The sequence below is a fragment of the Trachurus japonicus genome, chromosome 23, assembly GCF_045865225.1.
Source record: "Trachurus japonicus isolate A0001 chromosome 23, Traja_1.0".
Lineage (NCBI taxonomy): Eukaryota > Metazoa > Chordata > Actinopteri > Carangiformes > Carangidae > Trachurus > Trachurus japonicus.
In genome coordinates, this window is record NC_140929.1 from 25564017 (window position 1) to 25583648 (window position 19632).

Sequence of the window (19632 nt, forward strand, 5' to 3'; positions counted from 1 at the left end):
GGCTGTCTAAACTGGTAGTGACCAGATTTAAACCGCCAGTGGGCCGATTTTGATGGATTTCATCTGGTCCCTTCCGGTTTAGACAGCCATTTTGAATTTTGAAAATGTCAGAAATGGATTCAGCATGATCAATAACCCCTAAAACCACTCCAATATTGTCCAGATCAGCCAAGTCAATTTTGCTGAAATATTGCCCATATAGGCAACTATGCTAATTTATGCTAATTATGTCAATTGTGCTAATTGCCCAATATATATAAGTTAGCATCCGGCAGTTTCTGAATACTGGAGACCCATACTATATATTTCTAACATAAAACTTTGGGGTAGGCTACTCAACATTTCCGGGTACTCATTGTTGGCAAGTAGACTATTATGTGTAAAAAAAACAACAAAAAAACAAACAACAACAACAAACAATAAAAAGATGAGAAAGGAAATTTTTTTTTATAATATTTCACATTTATCATGTTAATGTTCTGTCCCACTTATACTTAGCACAACATAAAAACATAACCAAGGCTTTGTATGTCTGTATTCAGCTCTGATTCTCATGGCCTGTGTGTGTGTGTGTGTGTGTGTGTGTGTGTGTGTGTGTGTGTGTGTGTGTGTGTGTGTGTGTGTGTGTGTGTGTGTGTGTGTGTGTCAGTCAGTGTGATGTTGTCAAAGCTGCTGGTCACATGTGAGTCAGAGGCAAATGTCACAATGACCGAGGCAGCCCTCTCTGACAGAACCTGTCAGTATGCTAACAGCTAGCTGTCATTGAGGCAGTCATTGGGAAGGAGGTCAGCGCCGTAGAAAAGAGCGACCTTGCTCTTTTCTAGAGTCTGTGTTGTTGAGATGTTGCATTAAGCACTGTTGACCCCCATCCTGATGATGTTACCTATGTCAATGCAAGAATGCAATGCATATGGTCACGTTATCCTATCAGAACCTAAAATAGCTCATTAAATGGCATCTTATGTCTTATACAAAATACAAAGTGCAGAAATAACAATATGCAATTGTACAGATGTTTTACAGACCTTTATACTTCCAACAACTATATTTAATTTATGGAGTTTCTTCCTGATAACAACTCCGCACCAAGATGTAAAATGGCCACATGCCTATACCAGAATTTCTAAAGTTGTGCACAAACAAATCCTGTTAAATCTAGTTCTTAGTCACAACATGAGACCAGAGACTTAGTTAAACATCAATATGCCAAAACCTGAGAGCAACACAGCTTGATCCACACACTTGAACAACAACAACAACAACAACAACAACAACCCCCATTAAACCGTATTTATAGTATCAGCTTGCAGGGCAGTTAGCTAATTAGCTGCTCAGCTTCAGCAGATTAAACGGCATTTAAACCTATCTGCAAATGTCACTTCAGTCCCTTTAGATCTTGTTAGGTCACCACTCTACCCTAACCCTAGCTTGTTTATTTTGCTGCCATGTGCTCAGGAGAACACTAGACTTGGTTAACATGATTTGTATGTATTTTTCAGTTATTGTAGGCACAATATCGTAGAGCACCAAAAACTATGGAAAAAGCAAACGTAGTTTTCCCAGTCATAGTCATGACAAAATAACACATGCATTGCATATTTCTAGTGTTTGGTTCTATTATGGAAAAAAAAGAAGACAGATTTTATAAAACATTAGTACTTATCTCATTATCTTTGGCTACAAAAGCTCAAAAATCTTGTCATAAACGAACTTCCATATTCTTTCTATCAAGATCCAATCATTGATTAATCAGATAATCAGCAACTGCAACAGCATCATGATTTTCTGAATGCCAGAGGGCAGTGGTGGGGGGGGGGGGTAATAATGAAAATCGATGGCACAGTGTCAAGGGATACAGAGGATCCTGGAGGTTTACTCAAAGCTACAGACTGAAAGAAAAAGAACATACTGTTTATTCCAGGCAATTTACACCCTGCACACTCTCGGCTCACAGTATTGTACGTCCTTCACAGAGGCTCAGAGTGTGAATCGTCTAATCAACATTTGTATAATCATCCCAGTAAGATTTTATTAAAGTCTCTCCTGTGAGTCGGCCCCAGACTGCTTGTTGTAATTAGAATCTGGTAATGAGATGGGTTAGAAAGAGAGCAATCATCATGCCTTTTGTTTTCTCTTGTCTCACAATGAGCACTCACTTCCAAAGCGATCAAAACTATACATTATTATGAGAGCAACAAAACAGTTGATTTAATATCATGGTGTATTATAGAATACCAGATTCTCCATTTGAAATATATTTTGCTGTGTGGGTTTGCTCCTTGTCTGTCTTAGTTTCTATCTAATTTCATTTGGTTGGACAGCACTGCTGCCTTTTACAGTTGAACATAATGTTTGATTTTGTTCAACTCATTAATGAAGATCAGATAATGATGATCAAAAATCTAACTGGTTATACCCTTCCCCAGCTTCAAGTACATGTTTGTGTCAGGAGAACATCAGTCTTTGCCCTGTAGCTCCACCTAGTGTCTGAGTCTGGCTGAAATGTGAGGTTGAGGCAGCTCAAAACATGTATCAGAAGTGGTTCTATGACAACAGTGCGATATATCCACATTATTTAAAAGACCTGTTTACTCAATTATACCCAATATTCATATGTGATGTGAATGGTTCTTTTGAAAATGTATTATTTAGTAAGATGCAATATAATATATAAGGCAAATATGGTCAACCAATAACCAATAATACTGTATGCTTGTTGCCGTTTTAATTCAGTGCAGGTTTTTGTAGTGCAGGACAAAGTGTGTATTTGCAAGAAACATAAATAAACTTAAGACTTGAGTCATTTTATTCAAAGATTGTATCAACAGGGCAGCAGCAAAGAGCTGGGTGGACAGGAGGTGTAGAACATAAGCAACATACAAATGAGCAAATGGACACAGCAACAAGACTCAGATACAAACGAAACAACTACAAAGAAAAAAAAGAAAACAAAAGTGATCAAATCAAATCTGAAAAGATGAATTACACGAAATTAATTACAGAATGTCACATCCAGATTTCTGCCTGGAGACAATATGAAGCTGTGAGATCCACTAAAATTAACTGGACAGAAAAGGGGAAACATACAGATTATGTATAACCTGTTACAATTAAACCATGAAGTGGAAAAAAATACTTTATGACAGACACAGACACAAACACATTTCAGAATCACCTCTTGTAGAGTCTTGTGGCTTGGCAAAGTACAAATCAGGGTAAAAAAAATGGAAAAACATACATTTGTTTTCAGTTTTATTCTAGATTATAAAGTCGTCTGTGTTTTTCACTGGCAAAAATCTAAAATCTTTACAATCATTACAAAAACATCCAAACTTTGACAATAATATTTATACACACATATGGCTCTGTCATTTTTGGTCTCTTGAATCATATTTACAGATTTCATGTCAACAGTTATTTCATCAATGCTCCCTTCACAGAGATGCACACAGTATTTACACTGACAGTAGAAAACTGTTTTCCATAAGAAGACCACACCCGGTTTGAAACCCTCAAAAAAACAAAACAATGTCAAGATTTTAGATTTTTCCACTCTGGAGGAGAACCTCAACCTCAAAGTGTTCAGATACAGTAGGAACAACCTTTATGTACAATTAAATCCACACCAGTACCAATGACTTCACAATACCAACACCATCACTGTATTGTTTACACCCAAAAACTTGGACCTTTTATTATTATTATTTTTTTTTACAAAATTAACAAAATTCATGATCATTTTTGTGTAATTGTGAAAGGATTCACAGTGAACTGGCAGCACTTCTGTAATGTTTGTAGCCGTTGTTATAGCATGATGAAAAAAAACTAACTAAGTCTTTTCTTTGTTTATTTGTTGCCACTGTTAAAACTAGCAACAGTGGTTCTCAGTTGAAGCTGTAGAAAGCACTGGTACATTAAACTGAACACCAGTTGGTTTTGCTCTAGAAACTGCAATGAATATGAGCCATTGATGTCTGTTACTGAGATGTAACACAGACTTTGACCTCTGAGGTGTCACATGTGCTGTTCTTCTCTGCAAAGCAACACCAGGAAAGTCATTTGATGCCAATCAATGTCTGAGTTCTTCTGATATTTGATAGCAGCATCACCACTTCCTTCACCACATGAACCTCTGTGCAGCCGTGCTGTCCGGCCACTGGAATGTCTTACTGATGAAGAGGTAAATGGTGGCAGCATTGACCGCCGTGTAGAGGACAAACTCTGCTATGAGTCTGGGAAGAGAAGGGAGAGGCATGTGCAGCCGGTACATCAGGTAGGGAACAATGAAGTACCTGAACTCCAGCAGCTTCTGGGGAACCGTCGCAGCCAGGAGACAGGCCAGGAAGGCCAAGCTCCAGAAGAGCGAGCGTGACTTGAAGGAGTCCAGAAAATTCCACCCGGCGAACATGTACGCCGGGACAAGGAAGAAGCGCACCAGCTCGTGCCTCTGGAAAATCTTTTTCCACACGTAGAAGGGGAAATGGCGGTTATCCGCCAAGAGGTACCTGTGGACGAAGGTGAACTTCCACACCAGGAGCACGGAGACGCCGGCGACGAAGAGGAAGAACAGGGGCTGCTTCTTCAGAGCCTGCAGGAAGCGGAGGGCGCGGTGGTAACAGAGCGAGACGGGGACGGAGAAGAAGAGGGCGAAGGAGAAGAAGTAGAAGAGCTGAGGAAAGTTGAGGCAAGCCTCGTGGCTCGTCCTGTCGCCCACCACGATCCCGTCATTCAGCACCATGAACAGCAGGAAGCAAAGGCCCACCACCGCGTAAGGCCAGGCCACCAGCAGCACCGCCTTCACCTGACTGGGTGTGGTGAGGAACTCTAGCGTGAAAAGTACGATCTTCTTCGCTCCGCTGAACGACAGAGGAACCTGGGACGGGGGAGACTTCTCGTCCCTCTTTTTGGTGTGCTCCACCCTCCACGCTTCATCCATCTTGGACGCCACCAGGGTGCCTGCACAGAAGGCCACCCAAATGATGTTGGTCTGCCTGAAGAGCACCGAGCAGACGCCGAGCAGCGCCGAGGCCTTGTGGCAGCCGTAGAGCGTCATGAGGTAGGTGAAGAGGATGAAGAAAGTAGATCCAGCGTCTGTGTAGTAGAGGAAGTTGAAGAAATAGAGCACGGGGAAGGTGGATAGAGACAGCGCTGACAGGACTCGACGTGATGTTGTTCGTGTCTGTAGGAGAAGAAACATGGGGGGGAATCTGAGAACAAGAAAATGACAAACAAGATCATTGATGCGTGATAATTGTCCTCCGGTCTCACCTTCTCCCTGAGGTGCAGCTTGCAGATGAGCAGGTAGAGCAGGTAAAGGTTGCCACAGTTGAAGAGCAGGTTGATGAAGCGCAGCATGGCCGTGGAGCACACCACCTGGCCTGTCAGGTCAGCCAGCCACACCACCGGTTTGATGACTCCCACAGAGATGAGGTAAAGACCCGGGAGAGTCGTGATCATCGGGTCCCACTGCACAAGGACCAGCAGCGTGTTAAAGGAGCGCTCAAGCAAATTTTACACATGAAGATAAGTTCACTTGACATGTAGAAACAGTTGTGTGATCTCGTCTGTAGGTCGGATGACATCATAGTGATGTCACCAGGGTTATTTTGGATTAAGTTGAGAGAAGACAATTAACACAGATATTGGGTAATAAATTTAGGCTAACATAAGAAATTAGTAGGCAATGAGCATTTAATGACAGACAATGTCTAGTTGCATCATGAGAAATGTAGGCTCCAGGAGTCTTTTGAGCTTTACCTACACTAAGGAATATAATTCAGAACATTTTAGCCTCTGTTACTTACAGTTTATTGTTTTAATCTGTCTCTTGGAACTTGGTTAAAGGAACAACGTTTTAGCCCAATTACTGCAAATTTTACAGAGCAAAATACCAAAACAGACTCTGACTTGTGAAAAAATGTAGCCTATAACTAAAGGTAAGAAAAAAGAATAAATAAATAACTATTCCTACTACTCCTCACTATTCCTCCCAGGTCAGCACAATAAAAATATTTGGGCACAATCGACTCCAGACTCAGTTACATTATAATGTAATAATATAATAATATGGTTTAACAGAGTAAAACAAAAACAGAGACCAATTTCCACTGTTGTTTTATGAAGACCTAAATCAAATGAAGCAGACTCCATGTTTTCACCTCACACTGAACCAGCCTGGGAGTTAGGAGGGGAACTATCTTATGTTTTGAAATATGGTATCAGTGATAAAATGTCTAGTTGGAAAATAGCTTTAAAATGAAGCCCCCTTCCCCTCAGTCCTTTGCTTACTAAAGCCAGCCTACATGAAAACCATGTTTTTATTATGAGCACATAATAACTCCCACTAATGTCTTCCTATATGTCCAGTCACAGAGATTAAGAGCTGTGCAAGCTGCCACACCATGAGAAATAACAAAGGCTGCGCTGCTAGCTAACCTTAATCCGCTGAACAATGACGAGCTCGCGTCACACACACACACACACACACACACACACACACACACACACACACACACACACACACACACACACACACACACACACACACACACACACACACACACACACACACACACACAAACACAAACACACACACACACACACACACACACATTTTTTTTTTACCTCGCTGAATTTTCCGTGGCAGTATTTCTGAGCCTGTGGGATGTGGAAGATCTCGTCCATGTACGGGTCTCTCTGCTCCCGGGTGACTCTGGAGAAGAGCAGGCAGGAGACCAGAAAGTTGGTGCTGCAGAGAGCAGTGAAGATGTAGCCTTCAAATTTCTCCATCGTGTCTGACGACCAAACCCCGACGTGAAAGTGAAAACAGTCCAAAGTTAAATGTTGTGATGTTTCATATACCGCATAACGACCATTTATTTATGAAATAAAAAGCACTGCACAGCCTCAGTTCAGGTGGAAACTGGTTGGAGTCTGTGTTGTTTTGTAAACGGAAGAGTTTTACTGTTTGACAGCTGGCGGTCCGTCGTAGAAACACACTCGGCCGGAAAACTCCTATAATATTAGTTCCTATGACGCGCTAGAACAGCTTAGGCTGCTAATTATATAAAATTGCAATTACAATAATCATCCATGTGACGAATTTTAAAATACTTTAAAAATGTGATTTGATTCCGGTTGTTAATTGTTTTCTTCCCCGTAGAGGAAACCTCTGGTCGTGTGTCACAGTGTTTTGGTTCCCACTAGGAAACAGACTTCACGTGAAGCGCGGTGATAGCTGTGAGATAGCTGTGAGCTGCTAACTAACTTTGATTTTCTTTTCTTTTTTTAAGCATGCATCTAACACAGGAGCTGGAGCTTTTCCCCGACCACAGAGTGACGCAGTTACTTTTCAAAGAGGTCAAAAATGCCGCAGAGTTGCGACAATGTGCCGTGGACGGTAAAATAAATGGTGCTTTAGTCAACCCTACAATGGTGAGATGTATTGAACACGCAGCCTATATGCTTATTATCTGCATGTGTTTTTGTTTACTAAGAGCTGATAGTTTCTACAGTAGAGCAAACTTCCCCTTCATTCACCACTAGCCTTTCTTTTCAGCTGGTGAATCCTTTCCAGGTGCTGGTAGCTGCAAATAAAGCTGTTCACTTACAGAAAACTGGGAAAATGAAGACGAGAAGTCTGAACTCAGAGATTATCTTCAACCTTTCTCCTACTAATAATGTAAGTAATACAAACACAACCTAGACATTTGGCACATGAAGGATGCTGGCAGCAACAAGCCCTTTACTGCCTTATTGTTCATTTATTCCCTTAAAACTTGACCTCTTGTGTCTCTTATAGTTGTCTGTATGGTCATTTTGTCTCGTAAAAAATATTTTATTTCTCTCTGTTGTTGTTTGGTGTCACTTATGGTAATTTTGTTTGTCCTTTGCCTTGTTTTTTTTCTCTTTGTGGTTGTTTTGCATCCCTCCACAGTCATCTTCATGAGCATTTTGTGTCTTTTTGTAGTTACTTTGTTGTCTGTTGTTTAGTCCTTTTGTGTCTGATCATTATTGCCTGTGTTGTCAAGTAATGTGAAGTTACTTGAAACTGAAGCTCAGGTCCATGGTCTGTGTCCAGTAGACCTGTTCATCAGTCAATCCTTGGACAAATGTCCATGCAAACACTCACATCACATTTGTATCTTTTCAATGTCTTTCATGATGCAGATCTCAGAGGCCTTCAAAAGGTTTGGGATCTCCGATGGAGATCACTCTGTGATGGTGGTCGTAGTTCACAACAAAGACGAGTCGCAGCTCCTGGCGGACATCACAGCCAAGGTGGACGGACAACAGATTCCAGTGGAAGAAGTTTCCTCGCTGTCAGACCCGGCAAAGATAAAAAAGGTTTTATACTTAAATGAATAATTTATTTTTGATAACTGAGGACCTTTTATTAGTTGACAACATGATTGTTTGCCACTTGATTTTGGGAGCAGTTTTAAAAAGCTTATTCCCCTTTTTGTTTCCATTTCAGCTGTACAAAGTCAGTCCCCAGGAGGAGAAGTGTGGGACCCTACTGGATGCAGTAGTATGCAGAATGGCCACCAAGGATGTCATGTAGCTTTAACAACAAATGAGAGCAGGACATAACTTTTGTTATAGATCACTTATTATATTTTTCCCATATGAGATGTTACTGTTTTTTTTCTTAATAATGTCATTCGACAACATTTTGAGGTGCCAATCCTGAAAATATTGTCTTTCTTGCACTCAACTCAAATCTGTGTTAACTCCAAAAAAAGGTCCTCTTTATGTCCTTCTCTCACTAAATACATTATTTTCAAGTCTTTTCAAGAACTAGTCTTTACTGCTGCTTATTTTACTTGGTTTGCATCATTTTTATCTGGGGACACGAGGACAAAGCCGGGAGGTATTATGGAGGTTATAGCACATTGTGTTACATCATAACGAGAAACTCTCTTTCATTCCTTTGAAACCTTCCAGTGACTTTTTCTTCTTTTTTTTGTTCCTGAAAGTTGAAGGTAAGCTGTGGCATTTTTCACAGAAGGGGACAGTGATGTGAAGCTGGTCTCATACCAGCGGTGGTGAATAATGAATGCAAAGTGCTCTGGGCCAAATATCAACCTGGTCTCTAGAGGATTTAAAAAAAAAAAAAAAAACTTCCACACATCATGGACATGAAAGACCACAGTCGAGCCAAATTTCAGTCAAACCCTGTCAGCTGAAGAAGACAAGAATACTAAATGCACTGGTTGTCTGAAACATTTGGATGCAGATTTGACAGATGTATACTTTAGCTTTGTTATACTAAATCACATTGCATGAGTTTAATTAACCCTACCATTTAAAAAAAAAAACAGAGTATCACCCAACTTAAATCTGGATGTTTATTTTTCAATTTTGCCCTTTAAAAATACATTTTATTCACAGCTTTTCTGAAAGCACAACACAATTTGCATACTCAAAACATGAGATTGAGATATTTATTAAAAGAAACTAGAGAAAATGAAATGTATACTGATTTACTTCAGTTTATGGCACAGGAATCTGGTCAGTATATTAATTAATAGATGATTGATCATAATTAATCTCCATAATCATCACAACAAATTTAAAAGACATAAACTAACTACAATTACAGCTTCACTCTGCCTCACCAGCCACACATAGGCACAGAGTAGTCAGAATTCGTTACATAAAATCGGGGCCTGAGCGTCTGTCAGTCCGGGAAGTTAGCCAATTCGTCTTTTCCGATGTTCCCTCCACTGAGGATGCACACGACGTTCTTCCCCTCCAGCTCGGGTATCTTGTTGTTAACGATGGCAGCGAAGGCAGCAGAGCCTGACGGCTCCACCACCAGTCCAGACCTATAGAGAGTGGACACGGCTGCCTTGATCTCCTCATCGCTCACCAGCACGATCGCCTGCACAAAACGCTGGCACAGCTCGTAGGGCAGCCGGCCTGAGATCCAAAGAACATCATTACCTTCCATATGGTTTATTTACACCTTTAAATGTGGGACGAGCACAGTGAAGAAGAGCCAGAGAAAATGTTTTCTGATGAGTAAATTAGCGACCTTGGCCACAGAAAGTTTGGCATACCTGCAAACGGTGGTGCAAGGCCCGAGGCGATGCTCTTGGTGTCCATGCCCACTGGCTTCTTCTCATTGAAGCTTTTGTACATGGTGCAGGCTGAGTTGAAAGCAGAAACACAAGCTTATAATAAATCCAAAGTCCGTGACTGCTCTTATTCTGCAGAGGATCTCCTTGAAAAGCTGTAGGTGAGAGTTTTTTTTAAAAATTTTTTACCTCCTTCTGGTTCCACGCCGTAGATCCTGGTCTTATCACAGCCGGACAGTTTGATGGCAGCAGCTACACCGGCCAGCAGCCCTCCTCCACCACAACACACCACCACCACATCAGGCTCAGAAACCACCTCCAGAACCTCCATACCAAGACTGGAAAACATACACACAGATTGTGCTTTGACATTTGAAGTTTATATCTCCATCATTAATTAACTTTTGGAAAATTAGGATGACAATATATGGAAAAGGGAGTATTCACCCCTTAATAACCCAATTTATGAATAGGTTCTTGTACATGAGTGTACCTGGCATGTCCTGCTATTAGATCCAGGTCGTCATATGAGTGTAGAAAAGTCATGTTGTCCTCTTGAACACAGCGGTTCACTACATTCATCAGACCAGAGGTGGGAACTCGCTCCACCTCCACCCCGAAACCCTGAGGAAGAGAATTAGTGTCCCGTTTGAAAAACAAACAGTTGGTGCATTAAGTAAGTGTGATGGTAATTTATGACTATAACATAACCAGTATAGTCAGTGTTTGTATGTATGTTTCAGTCGGTCAGCAGTTGACCTCTGACCTGTATGAGGATAGATCTGGACATTGGGGCAGTTTCAGGCATCACCACTTTGCCCTTTGACCCGTAGTGTTTTGAGGCGTACGCAAAAGACTTCCCATAGTTCCCTGCAGACATGGTGACAAAGTGGCCATCCTTTGGTCTTCTGGCGAACTGATTGGCCACCCCCCTGATCTTGAAGGACCCTGTCAAACAAAAAACACATTCAACACGTCAAGTCAGTTCACAAGCTGTGAGAATCTGATGACTGAATCAAAGTGGTTTCCCTCCGACCAGTTCTCTGCATGTTCTCCAGTTTGATGTGGACGTTGCACTTTATGTTGAGAGGCAGGGTGGTCTGGCACCAGGGAATGATGGGTGTGTGGATGACACCCAGGGGGCTGCTCCTCACCGTCTCCCTGGCTTCTCGCAATAGATCCAGAGTGACAGCGTCTCCAGACACCTCGGCCATCTGCATTACAATACACACACATATCAGGAACACAGCAGCTAGAAAGTTTTAATTTCATACATTTATGAGCTATACCATAATAATAATCTTTGCTGGTAGTTGTGAGCAGTCCTCGCGCTCTTCAGTAGTTTGTAAAATTTATTAAGAAAAGCTCATGAACGTTGAATTATTAAGAGTAAGACTAAGTATTACAATGAATAAAAAACACATTTCTGCCACGTTGGTTGTATTTTCCACTGAACTTACAATTTACCCGGATTTTTCTTTTACTCCAAACCAAACCCCATGTCCAAACCAGTGACAGCTCCGGAATGTTTAGTGTTACACCGTTTGCGGCTCCCGTCATCGTTGTGGTTCCGGTTTGACTTGTGTTTCTAGACGGAGGTTATTATAAGACGGACTGCAAGATGGCAGCTCCTGTAAGTGGCAATGGGGTTCAGTTAGCTAACTTAACTTAATTACATACGTAAAAACCATAGAGGTAAAAACAAGTATTTATTACAAAGTTGAATTAGTGAACATGGGGTTGACGAGACACGTGGTGTGCGCCATGTCCGGTGGAGTGGACAGCTCTGTGGCCGCGCTGCTGCTGAGGAGGAGAGGTGAGTACATGACACTAGGGTTCAATAATAAAACATCAAAACAACAGTCAGAACCGCAGATATGTACAGACATTTTTTTTTTTGCATCAGCTGTGAAATGCAGCTGACGGCCACGTGCTCTCCCAGTTCCACATTGTCCTGTCCTGTCCTGTCCTGTCTTTCATGTGGAGGTTTTAATGTAACTGGGGTGTTCATGAAGAACTGGGACTCCCTGGATGAAAGCGGGGTGTGCACCACAGAGAAGGACTGTGAGGACGCCTACCGAGTGTGTCAGATCCTGGACATCCCCTTCCATCAAGTGTCCTATGTCAAAGAGTACTGGCATGAAGTCTTCAGGTATTTGGTGTCCTGTGTTTAAATTATGAGCCATTATCAATACTATTATTATTGGAAATAAATCATATGATATCTACATTATTGTTATATTTTTTTTTCTTTCAGTAATCTATTGAAGGAATATGAGAAGGGCAGGACACCAAATCCAGATATACTATGCAACAAGCACATCAAATTCAACCACTTCCATAAGTATGCCCTTCACACTCTGGGTATGTTATGGCCATATTGATCAGACATCTCCTTATGCATGTTGCACTTGAAGACATTCTTGTTGATATTTATTGCATGTTTTTAGGCAAGGCATCTTTATTTATGTAGCGCATTTCATACCAAGGGGCAACTTAATTTGCTTTACATGAAGCACATTTTAGCACTTCATGTGAAGCATTTCTGGACTGTTTTGCAGCATTGTCCTTTGTCCAAGACAAATTTCTCCCAATAGAGACCAATAAAATGTTGTTTTTTTTTACATTGATTAATGCAAACTAACTTGTGTATTTATTTTTTTTACTGAGGTGTTGTGCTCCTGTGTATTTAGGTGCTGATGCCATGGCAACAGGCCACTACGCCAGGACGTCACAGGAAGATGAAGATGTTTTCCAACAGACACACACGCCTCCGCGCACCACACTTTTCAGAGATCGATTTGAGATCAGAAAACGTAAGTGTTGGTCTCTTGTTGCATAGTTTCACATTGGTCTTTAAAGTCAGACAGTCTCACTGTGTGTCCATATTCCGTTTCCTGTTGTCCCTGTGCCAGCGGTGAGGATGTACAAAGGAGCAGATCTCTTCAAAGACCAGACCTTCTTCCTCAGTCAGATCTCCCAGGATGCCTTGCGACAAACCATGTTCCCACTTGCGGGACTCACCAAGGAGTTTGTCAAAAAGATTGCTGCTGAAGCAGGGCTTCACCATGTTCTTAAGAAGAAGGAGGTAAACACTCGTTGTTTTATGATTTGGGAGTGTGTTTTTGAACTCAAAATTTAAAGTACAATAATTGCAACAACTGATTTATCTGAACTTGTTTTTTCAGAGCATGGGCATATGCTTCATTGGAGAGAGACATTTTGAAAACTTCATTTTGGAGGTGATAAAATCTGCAATTGATATAATGTTCCACATCACAATTTGTCTTGTTTTGCTACAAAGCCTGGAAAAACCATCATTTAATGACATATTTTTTTCTCCACTGTTTTCAGTATCTGGAGCCTAAACCAGGAAACCTTGTCTCCATTGAGGACGGAAAAGTAATGGGAACACACAAAGGTATTGTTTGTATGTCAGGTATTTTCAAATTTTGAACATTTTAATAATTTTTAAGCTTATTAAAAGGAACCTGAAATCTTGTTTTCTGCTTTACCCTCCTCTGTATCCTTATTATATTCTGTGTTGAACTTGAGACAGATCATATTGGACTTAGTGTCCTAGGGTAGTGTATCATTTTTTTTTACTTTTCTACTTTAATGGGCAATATTATGCATGTTACTGTGTGCGTAGAGGTGTGTGTGAGTGATGGATACCATGCATAGAGGGGTGGGTGTGTCTGCAAGTGCGAGTATGGTTGGGACAGACAAGGGATGAGGAGTGTGTGTGATGTATGAATGTAATTGGTGCAGCATCGGGCATCCCATTTTTATGTATTTCCTCTGTGTGTGTTTTTTTTTTTTTGGCCACATGTGTTTTTTATTGTGTATGACGGCAACTATTTATTGATTTTATGTATCTGTCTATATCTCTCAAATGCCCAAGATGAATTTCTCCACCTCAGGAGACTATAAAGGCTCATCTTATCTTCTCTTTCTCTTGATGTTTTCCTGACTTTGTGTGTCCATGCAGGCTGGTTCACTCTGACACTGGGCCAGAGGGCGAGGATAGGAGGACAGAGAGACGCCTGGTTTGTGGTGGACAAAGACATTTCAACAGGAGATGTGTTTGTGGTGAGAGAGTCTGTGTCTGTGTCTTCCTTGCCTTCTGCTGCAGCCTCCTCTTTACACCACACAGTTGATAGCTGCTTCTCTTCCGCACCTGTCAAATTTCTGCCATGGAATTCAATGTTTTTATATTTAATTTTAAAGAGACCATCTGGAAATTTGAAACTCAGCATAAACTTTCCTGTTCCTCACTTAAATCTCCTGTGAAACCTCAGGCTCCAGCAACCAACCATCCAGCTCTTTTTCGTGACACGGTGCGGACGGACCGTTTCCATTGGCTGACAGTGGACCCGCCCCCTGAATTAGCCCGGACCCAGATGATGGAGTGTCACTTCCGCTTCATCCACCAGATGCCGCTGAGTGAGTTTTGTGTTGTTTATAACCTGGAAACAGTAATGTAGAGTGACTAAGTGCATTTTCACAAGTGATGTACTTAAAGGGATAGTTCAACATTTTGGCAAATTGGCCACTCACTCACACATCACTCAGTACGTTTACATGACACTTGAAAAAACCCAATTATTGCCTTACTGTGCGTTCACACCAAAAGCTTCCAAAGCGTCATAAACGCTCGAGGGTGGGCGTCAGACAAGACAGCTCCCAAAACGGCAAATATTTTCAGCCGCTTTGGCCACTCGTCACGTGACTGATGTCAAAGTTCGATCGCGCTGGTCATTGGGGAGCCGAAATACAAAAAAAAGAAAAAAAAGGCAGCCGACGGACATCTCTATTCTGACAGGCTGCCGCCGGTTGCCGCTTAACCGCGTCATAGCTCATTACCTTAAAGTTAACCACGGCTCAACTTCTCATCTGGTGACGCTTTGGACGCTTTGGAAGCTTTGGAAGCTTTGGACGCTTTGGAAGCGCGGCGACGCCTGTTGACGCTTTGGACGCTCGGTGTCGCCGGGCTCTCATTGAAAATGAATTGACTTCCGGCGTTTTTGACGCTTTGGAAGCTTTTGGTGTGAACGCACACTTAATCCGACTATAACTGGACAACTGAAGTGCATGTAAACACCTTAGTCCGACTGAAATCGGAGTTGGAGAACTCCGATTAAGACACCCAGATAATGCGTTTGGAATTCGATTTTCTCCGTCATGTATACGCCTTAGTCGGACTGAAGCTGGACAATGCATGTGGTGCGCATGCTCCACAACAGTAGAGACGGCACAAAGTGGAGCAGAGAAGCCGCCCGAACCCGGCAAAGTAAAGAAAAAAAAATCCAACATGGACACATATTTTTGTAACGCTTTGGCAATATTGTACTGACAGTCATGCCAATAAAGCTTGTTAAATTGAATTGAAACTGAAATTGAGAGAGAAAAGGAAGCCTGTATCCTATTCTCACCGTGAATCCGGCCCAGACTGGCGCGTCTGGTCGGGAACTGCAGTTGAGGATTTATTATTAAGCTTATAAGTTGTTTATATTCAGTTTTTTACGATGTGACAGAAAAGTCAACAGGACAGGGGGACGTATTAACCCGCTGAAACAACGGGTGACGCCGCATGAGGGGGCGGACCCCGTCAGTTATTCGATTGTCTCAGTTGCATGTAAATTGACACAAGGACAGAAGTCAGATTAGACGCCAAAATCGAATTTTGAGCATAGCTCGATTAAGCTCTGCATGTAAACGTACTGACTATTGTCATGTGCCGGTGGTGCCTACTCATCCATGCCCATGGGTGGATCCTGTGTATCTACTTTAAGGGATAGTTCACCCAAAGTTCAAATTGCACTCATTATCTACTCACCCTCATGTGGACTAAGGGCTGTGAGAAGTTTCAGAGTCCTCCGTGGCTTCAGTTAGTTGGAGTTACAGGGGGTCTCGGCGTAGCAGTGCATGTCCATATAACGGTTGCAAATGGCTCCAAATCGCGCGAGATTTGGACGAACCAGGAAGAGGAGCTTCCGCTACAAACAAGCTTGAAATATAGACTTATTTAATTTTTTTCGGAACAATTTCGCATTTCGGGGCTTCAATACAAGACGGACATTACATACGAGCAGCATGGATGTTTTTGGTGTGTCTTTTTGTCACGAAGAAAAGTGGTATCCATTTGCAACCATTATATTGACATGCACTGCTACGCCGAGACCCCCTGTAACTCAGAGAAGCCACGGAGGACTCTGAAACTTCTCCCAGCCCTTAGTCCGCATGAGAGTGAGTAGATAATGAGTGCAATTTGTATTTTGGGTGAACTATCCCTTTAAAGAACACCTGAAAGCAACTGTCCTAATTGACCTGACGAAGAGCTCAATGCTCGAAATGCTGTCTCGTTTTCATGTAGTCCTCTAATAAATGTTTGTAAACTTGGGAGCTACATTGTGTCTTCTTTTTGTTGTTCACCTCCCTGGACTCAGCACCTGGCTACACTCTGGATGTGCGTGAGCCTTTTTCTTTGTTCAAATTGCCCATTGCCATAATCCCTATAGTTTTAGGAGTAGGTTCGTTACCTATAATTGTCGGTGCAAGCTATTTTTAGAACGGCGGAGCAGAGCCGTGAGCTGCTCAAAGCTACGCTACGGAGGCTCATGGGATTTCTTGGTTTCCCTCATCAAACTCATCAAATACACAATCCAACAACTCCACAACGCTCTGGTGGACAAGTTGTGACCTGCACATTCACCACACTATGAGATAATAACACAACGTTATCAGACAGAGTTGTTTTCGAGGGGACAGTTTTACGGCAAGCAGTCTCTGCATTTGCCTCGAAAACAACAATTAAAGGTAACAAACCTACTCCTAAAACTATAGGGATTATGGCAATGGGCTAATTTGCCAAAATGTTTAACTATCCCTTTAAGTTTTCTTGTTTTTCATTTTACTTTACACCTAGACTCCACTTATTTTCAGAGAGAGAGAGTTTTGCCTACAAGAGATATGATGCTTTTTTGTGCTCTCCAGCTCCGTGCACAGTGACTCTGAACATGGACGGCTCTGTGTGGATCTCACTCTCACAGCCGGTCAGAGCTCTGACACCTGGACAGGTAACAGCTGACACATGTGTGTTTCAGAATATGATGAAGATTATAAAGAATTAACTGTTACTCTCGGTATAGAACTGAAAGATGTATAAATATACATTCAGTTCCTTCATCTAGGAATATGATTGTTTTTACACATCCTGTAATGTCTTCTCCAGTTCGCTGTGCTCTACAAAGGAGACGAGTGTCTGGGCAGTGGGAAGATCATCCAGCTGGGGCCGAGTGAGCACACACTGCAGAAGGGCCGAGAGCGGCTGATGGCAGCAGCACAGCACAAGGAGCAGCCGAGCCCCGAACCGGCCAGCTGAGATGACATCACAGCGCCGTGTGTCTGTGGAACATTAGGTAGAGCAACTCTGTTCATGGGGGGAAAAAGGGCTCTGTGACCTTTCACCTCTGCTGGATATTTGAGGTGGCCATAGATGGTTGGTTGTGTTTTTAAAATGCTCAACTTTGACATCCCAACAGTCATGATGACACACGGAGCTTCCTGCTCAGAGAAATCATCCACATCCAAGTGGAAGTGGCTTTGGATTTTAAACTTGAGCTAAAATAAGATGGTTACAAGTAAAAATAACTCGGTTTACTTATGACTTCTAACATCATCGTCAGGTCGCCATCACCACAGGTAGAGGGTCTGTTTCACAAACAGTTTGTTGTTATTTATTCTCTGGTAAATGAACAACATGGTGTCACTCATTCTGTTGTGTTTGAGAGCAAGTGGCACCTAAAAAAAGTTTACCACAGGTACGAAAGTAGGGTTGGATAACTGATCAATATCCCGATTGATCTGATCTGTTCAAGAAAACACTCTGCTGGATGCATTTACAAAATAACATCCAGATAGGAAATACTGAGGGACTCTATCTTTAAGAGTTGAAGAAGCTGTAAAAATCAAAATTACCTTTATTTTTTAAAGAAAATAGCTGTGAATTTTGTTTCAGTTGATTCAAAACAGTCAACAAAGAACCTTGGTGTAGGATATGGGCAATGTAATAAATGATATTTGATTATCATGTGGATCCACAAATGACAGTCTTCGTTGAATCTGTAATGACCACAACTGAAATACTGAGTCAAACTCCCTCCTCCTTAACCTCATCTCTGATCATCTGTCGTGTTCATCGATCCTCTGAGCTGCAAGCAAACCTCTCTAGGTCTAATAAAAACAGTTTAGGTTCATGTGTTTCAATATTTAACATCCACTTGAGCCAAATTTTAGTATTTGATGTTGATGATAGTGATGATCAGTATTACTGTGACACTACCGTATTCACAAAACCAGACAGTTTTTTCTTCTTTTTTTAATTAAATGAATCATTACCGAAACACTAAAGTAGAAATAAAATGCTGAGGTCTCACTCCAACACTTTTGTATTATTAGTTTTTCACATTTAAGGTGAAAAAGGTGTTCAGTTATTGACCAACAAGACATGGTAACAAACAATTGCAGCCAAATATGAAACCAAAAACAACCACTGTTAGAATTGTTTGTGTCTTTTTAGCAGTTATGTTTTAAATATTTTAAATAATTTAAAATGTTTTATAATGCATATTGATGTTTTGAAATTTCCAAGTGCCTTTTTTCTTTGGGGAGCATCGTTGACCTAAACTATGAGCTGTAAATACTGGAACACTCACAAACAGTTAAATAAATGTGATGAGAACATGTTGATTTGTTTTCATTGGTCTGAGTCACTACACACTCACCCTGCACTTAAAGGGGAACTATGCAAGTTCTGTTTCTTTTCCTCTGTGTTGCTAACATGTGCATTCGTTTACAAAGACACCGGCAAGAAATTAAATCAGAAGTAAGCGGAATATTTGTGTTAATATAAGTCTTAAATAATTATATCTTCCGACAGCAATCACTTATATAGAGTGTTTGGTCTGAAACACGGGTCTGTCAGTCACTCTGCTCTGCTGTAAGCCGAGGAGAAAACTTTCCTTGTATCCTACAACCTTTATCCAATGAGGAGAGAGAACGGCATAATGGGGCGGTCCTCTCTGTGTGTGCAGCCAAGGGATGCGCGTGAATGTGGTGACGTAGGGACGAGGGCGGGGACTGCTAACTCCATCGGCTGACAGGAAGTTAGCCAAAACCACTGGATCACTTACTTCTGCTTTAATCAAATACAAATGTAGCAGAGTTGAGGTAAAAATCTTGCATAGTTCCTCTTTAATAAGGAACACCTGTGTGTGCACCTGCTTATTCCTGTCATTATCCAGTCAGCCAGTCATGTTGCAGCAGTGGGGTTGCACCACTGTGATGAGCAGAGAAGCTTCTGAATGGGCATCATCATGTCAAACCTTGGGGTGGATGGGCAACAACACAAACCACATCAGTCTCCTCTCCTGTCAGCTGAGGACAGAAACCTGATGCTGCAGTGGACAAGGACTCACCAGCACTGCACTGGACAAGGTAAGGACAGGGAAATCTGATGGGTCTGGATTTCTGTGGAGGCAGCAGTAGT

The 19632-nt window shown here is 41.7% G+C and overlaps 4 protein-coding genes across 4 annotated transcripts; 2 read left to right on the forward strand and 2 right to left on the reverse strand.

Moving 5' to 3' along the window:
* Positions 1-3981: 3981 nt before the first annotated feature.
* alg10 (ALG10 alpha-1,2-mannosyltransferase) lies at positions 3982-6997 on the reverse strand. The gene is made up of 3 exons (XM_085769378.1): positions 6625-6997; positions 5269-5466; positions 3982-5179 (listed from the first exon to the last, which is right to left on the reverse strand). Exons 1-3 carry the CDS (start codon positions 6787-6789, stop codon positions 4118-4120), a joined length of 1425 nt encoding a protein of 474 aa, XP_085625504.1. The 5' UTR covers positions 6790-6997; the 3' UTR covers positions 3982-4117.
* A 184-nt stretch (positions 6998-7181) lies between these two features.
* tprkb (Tp53rk binding protein) lies at positions 7182-8800 on the forward strand. Its single transcript, XM_085768848.1, has 4 exons — positions 7182-7434; positions 7559-7681; positions 8170-8346; positions 8477-8800. The coding sequence occupies exons 1-4, from the start codon at positions 7294-7296 to the stop codon at positions 8561-8563; spliced, it is 528 nt and encodes a 175-aa protein (XP_085624974.1). The 5' UTR covers positions 7182-7293; the 3' UTR covers positions 8564-8800.
* Positions 8801-9555: 755 nt separating this feature from the next.
* Positions 9556-11599, reverse strand: LOC146963120 (uncharacterized). Its single transcript, XM_085769413.1, has 7 exons — positions 11543-11599; positions 11119-11296; positions 10849-11030; positions 10576-10706; positions 10272-10420; positions 10065-10154; positions 9556-9924 (listed from the first exon to the last, which is right to left on the reverse strand). The coding sequence occupies exons 2-7, from the start codon at positions 11294-11296 to the stop codon at positions 9683-9685; spliced, it is 972 nt and encodes a 323-aa protein (XP_085625539.1). The 5' UTR covers positions 11543-11599; the 3' UTR covers positions 9556-9682.
* An 83-nt stretch (positions 11600-11682) lies between these two features.
* trmu (tRNA 5-methylaminomethyl-2-thiouridylate methyltransferase) lies at positions 11683-17524 on the forward strand. Its single transcript, XM_085769412.1, has 11 exons — positions 11683-11898; positions 12069-12234; positions 12340-12446; positions 12776-12898; positions 12998-13170; positions 13271-13324; positions 13437-13503; positions 14074-14174; positions 14384-14528; positions 17079-17161; positions 17317-17524. Exons 1-11 carry the CDS (start codon positions 11817-11819, stop codon positions 17464-17466), a joined length of 1251 nt encoding a protein of 416 aa, XP_085625538.1. The 5' UTR covers positions 11683-11816; the 3' UTR covers positions 17467-17524.
* The last annotated feature ends 2108 nt before the right edge of the window (positions 17525-19632 follow it).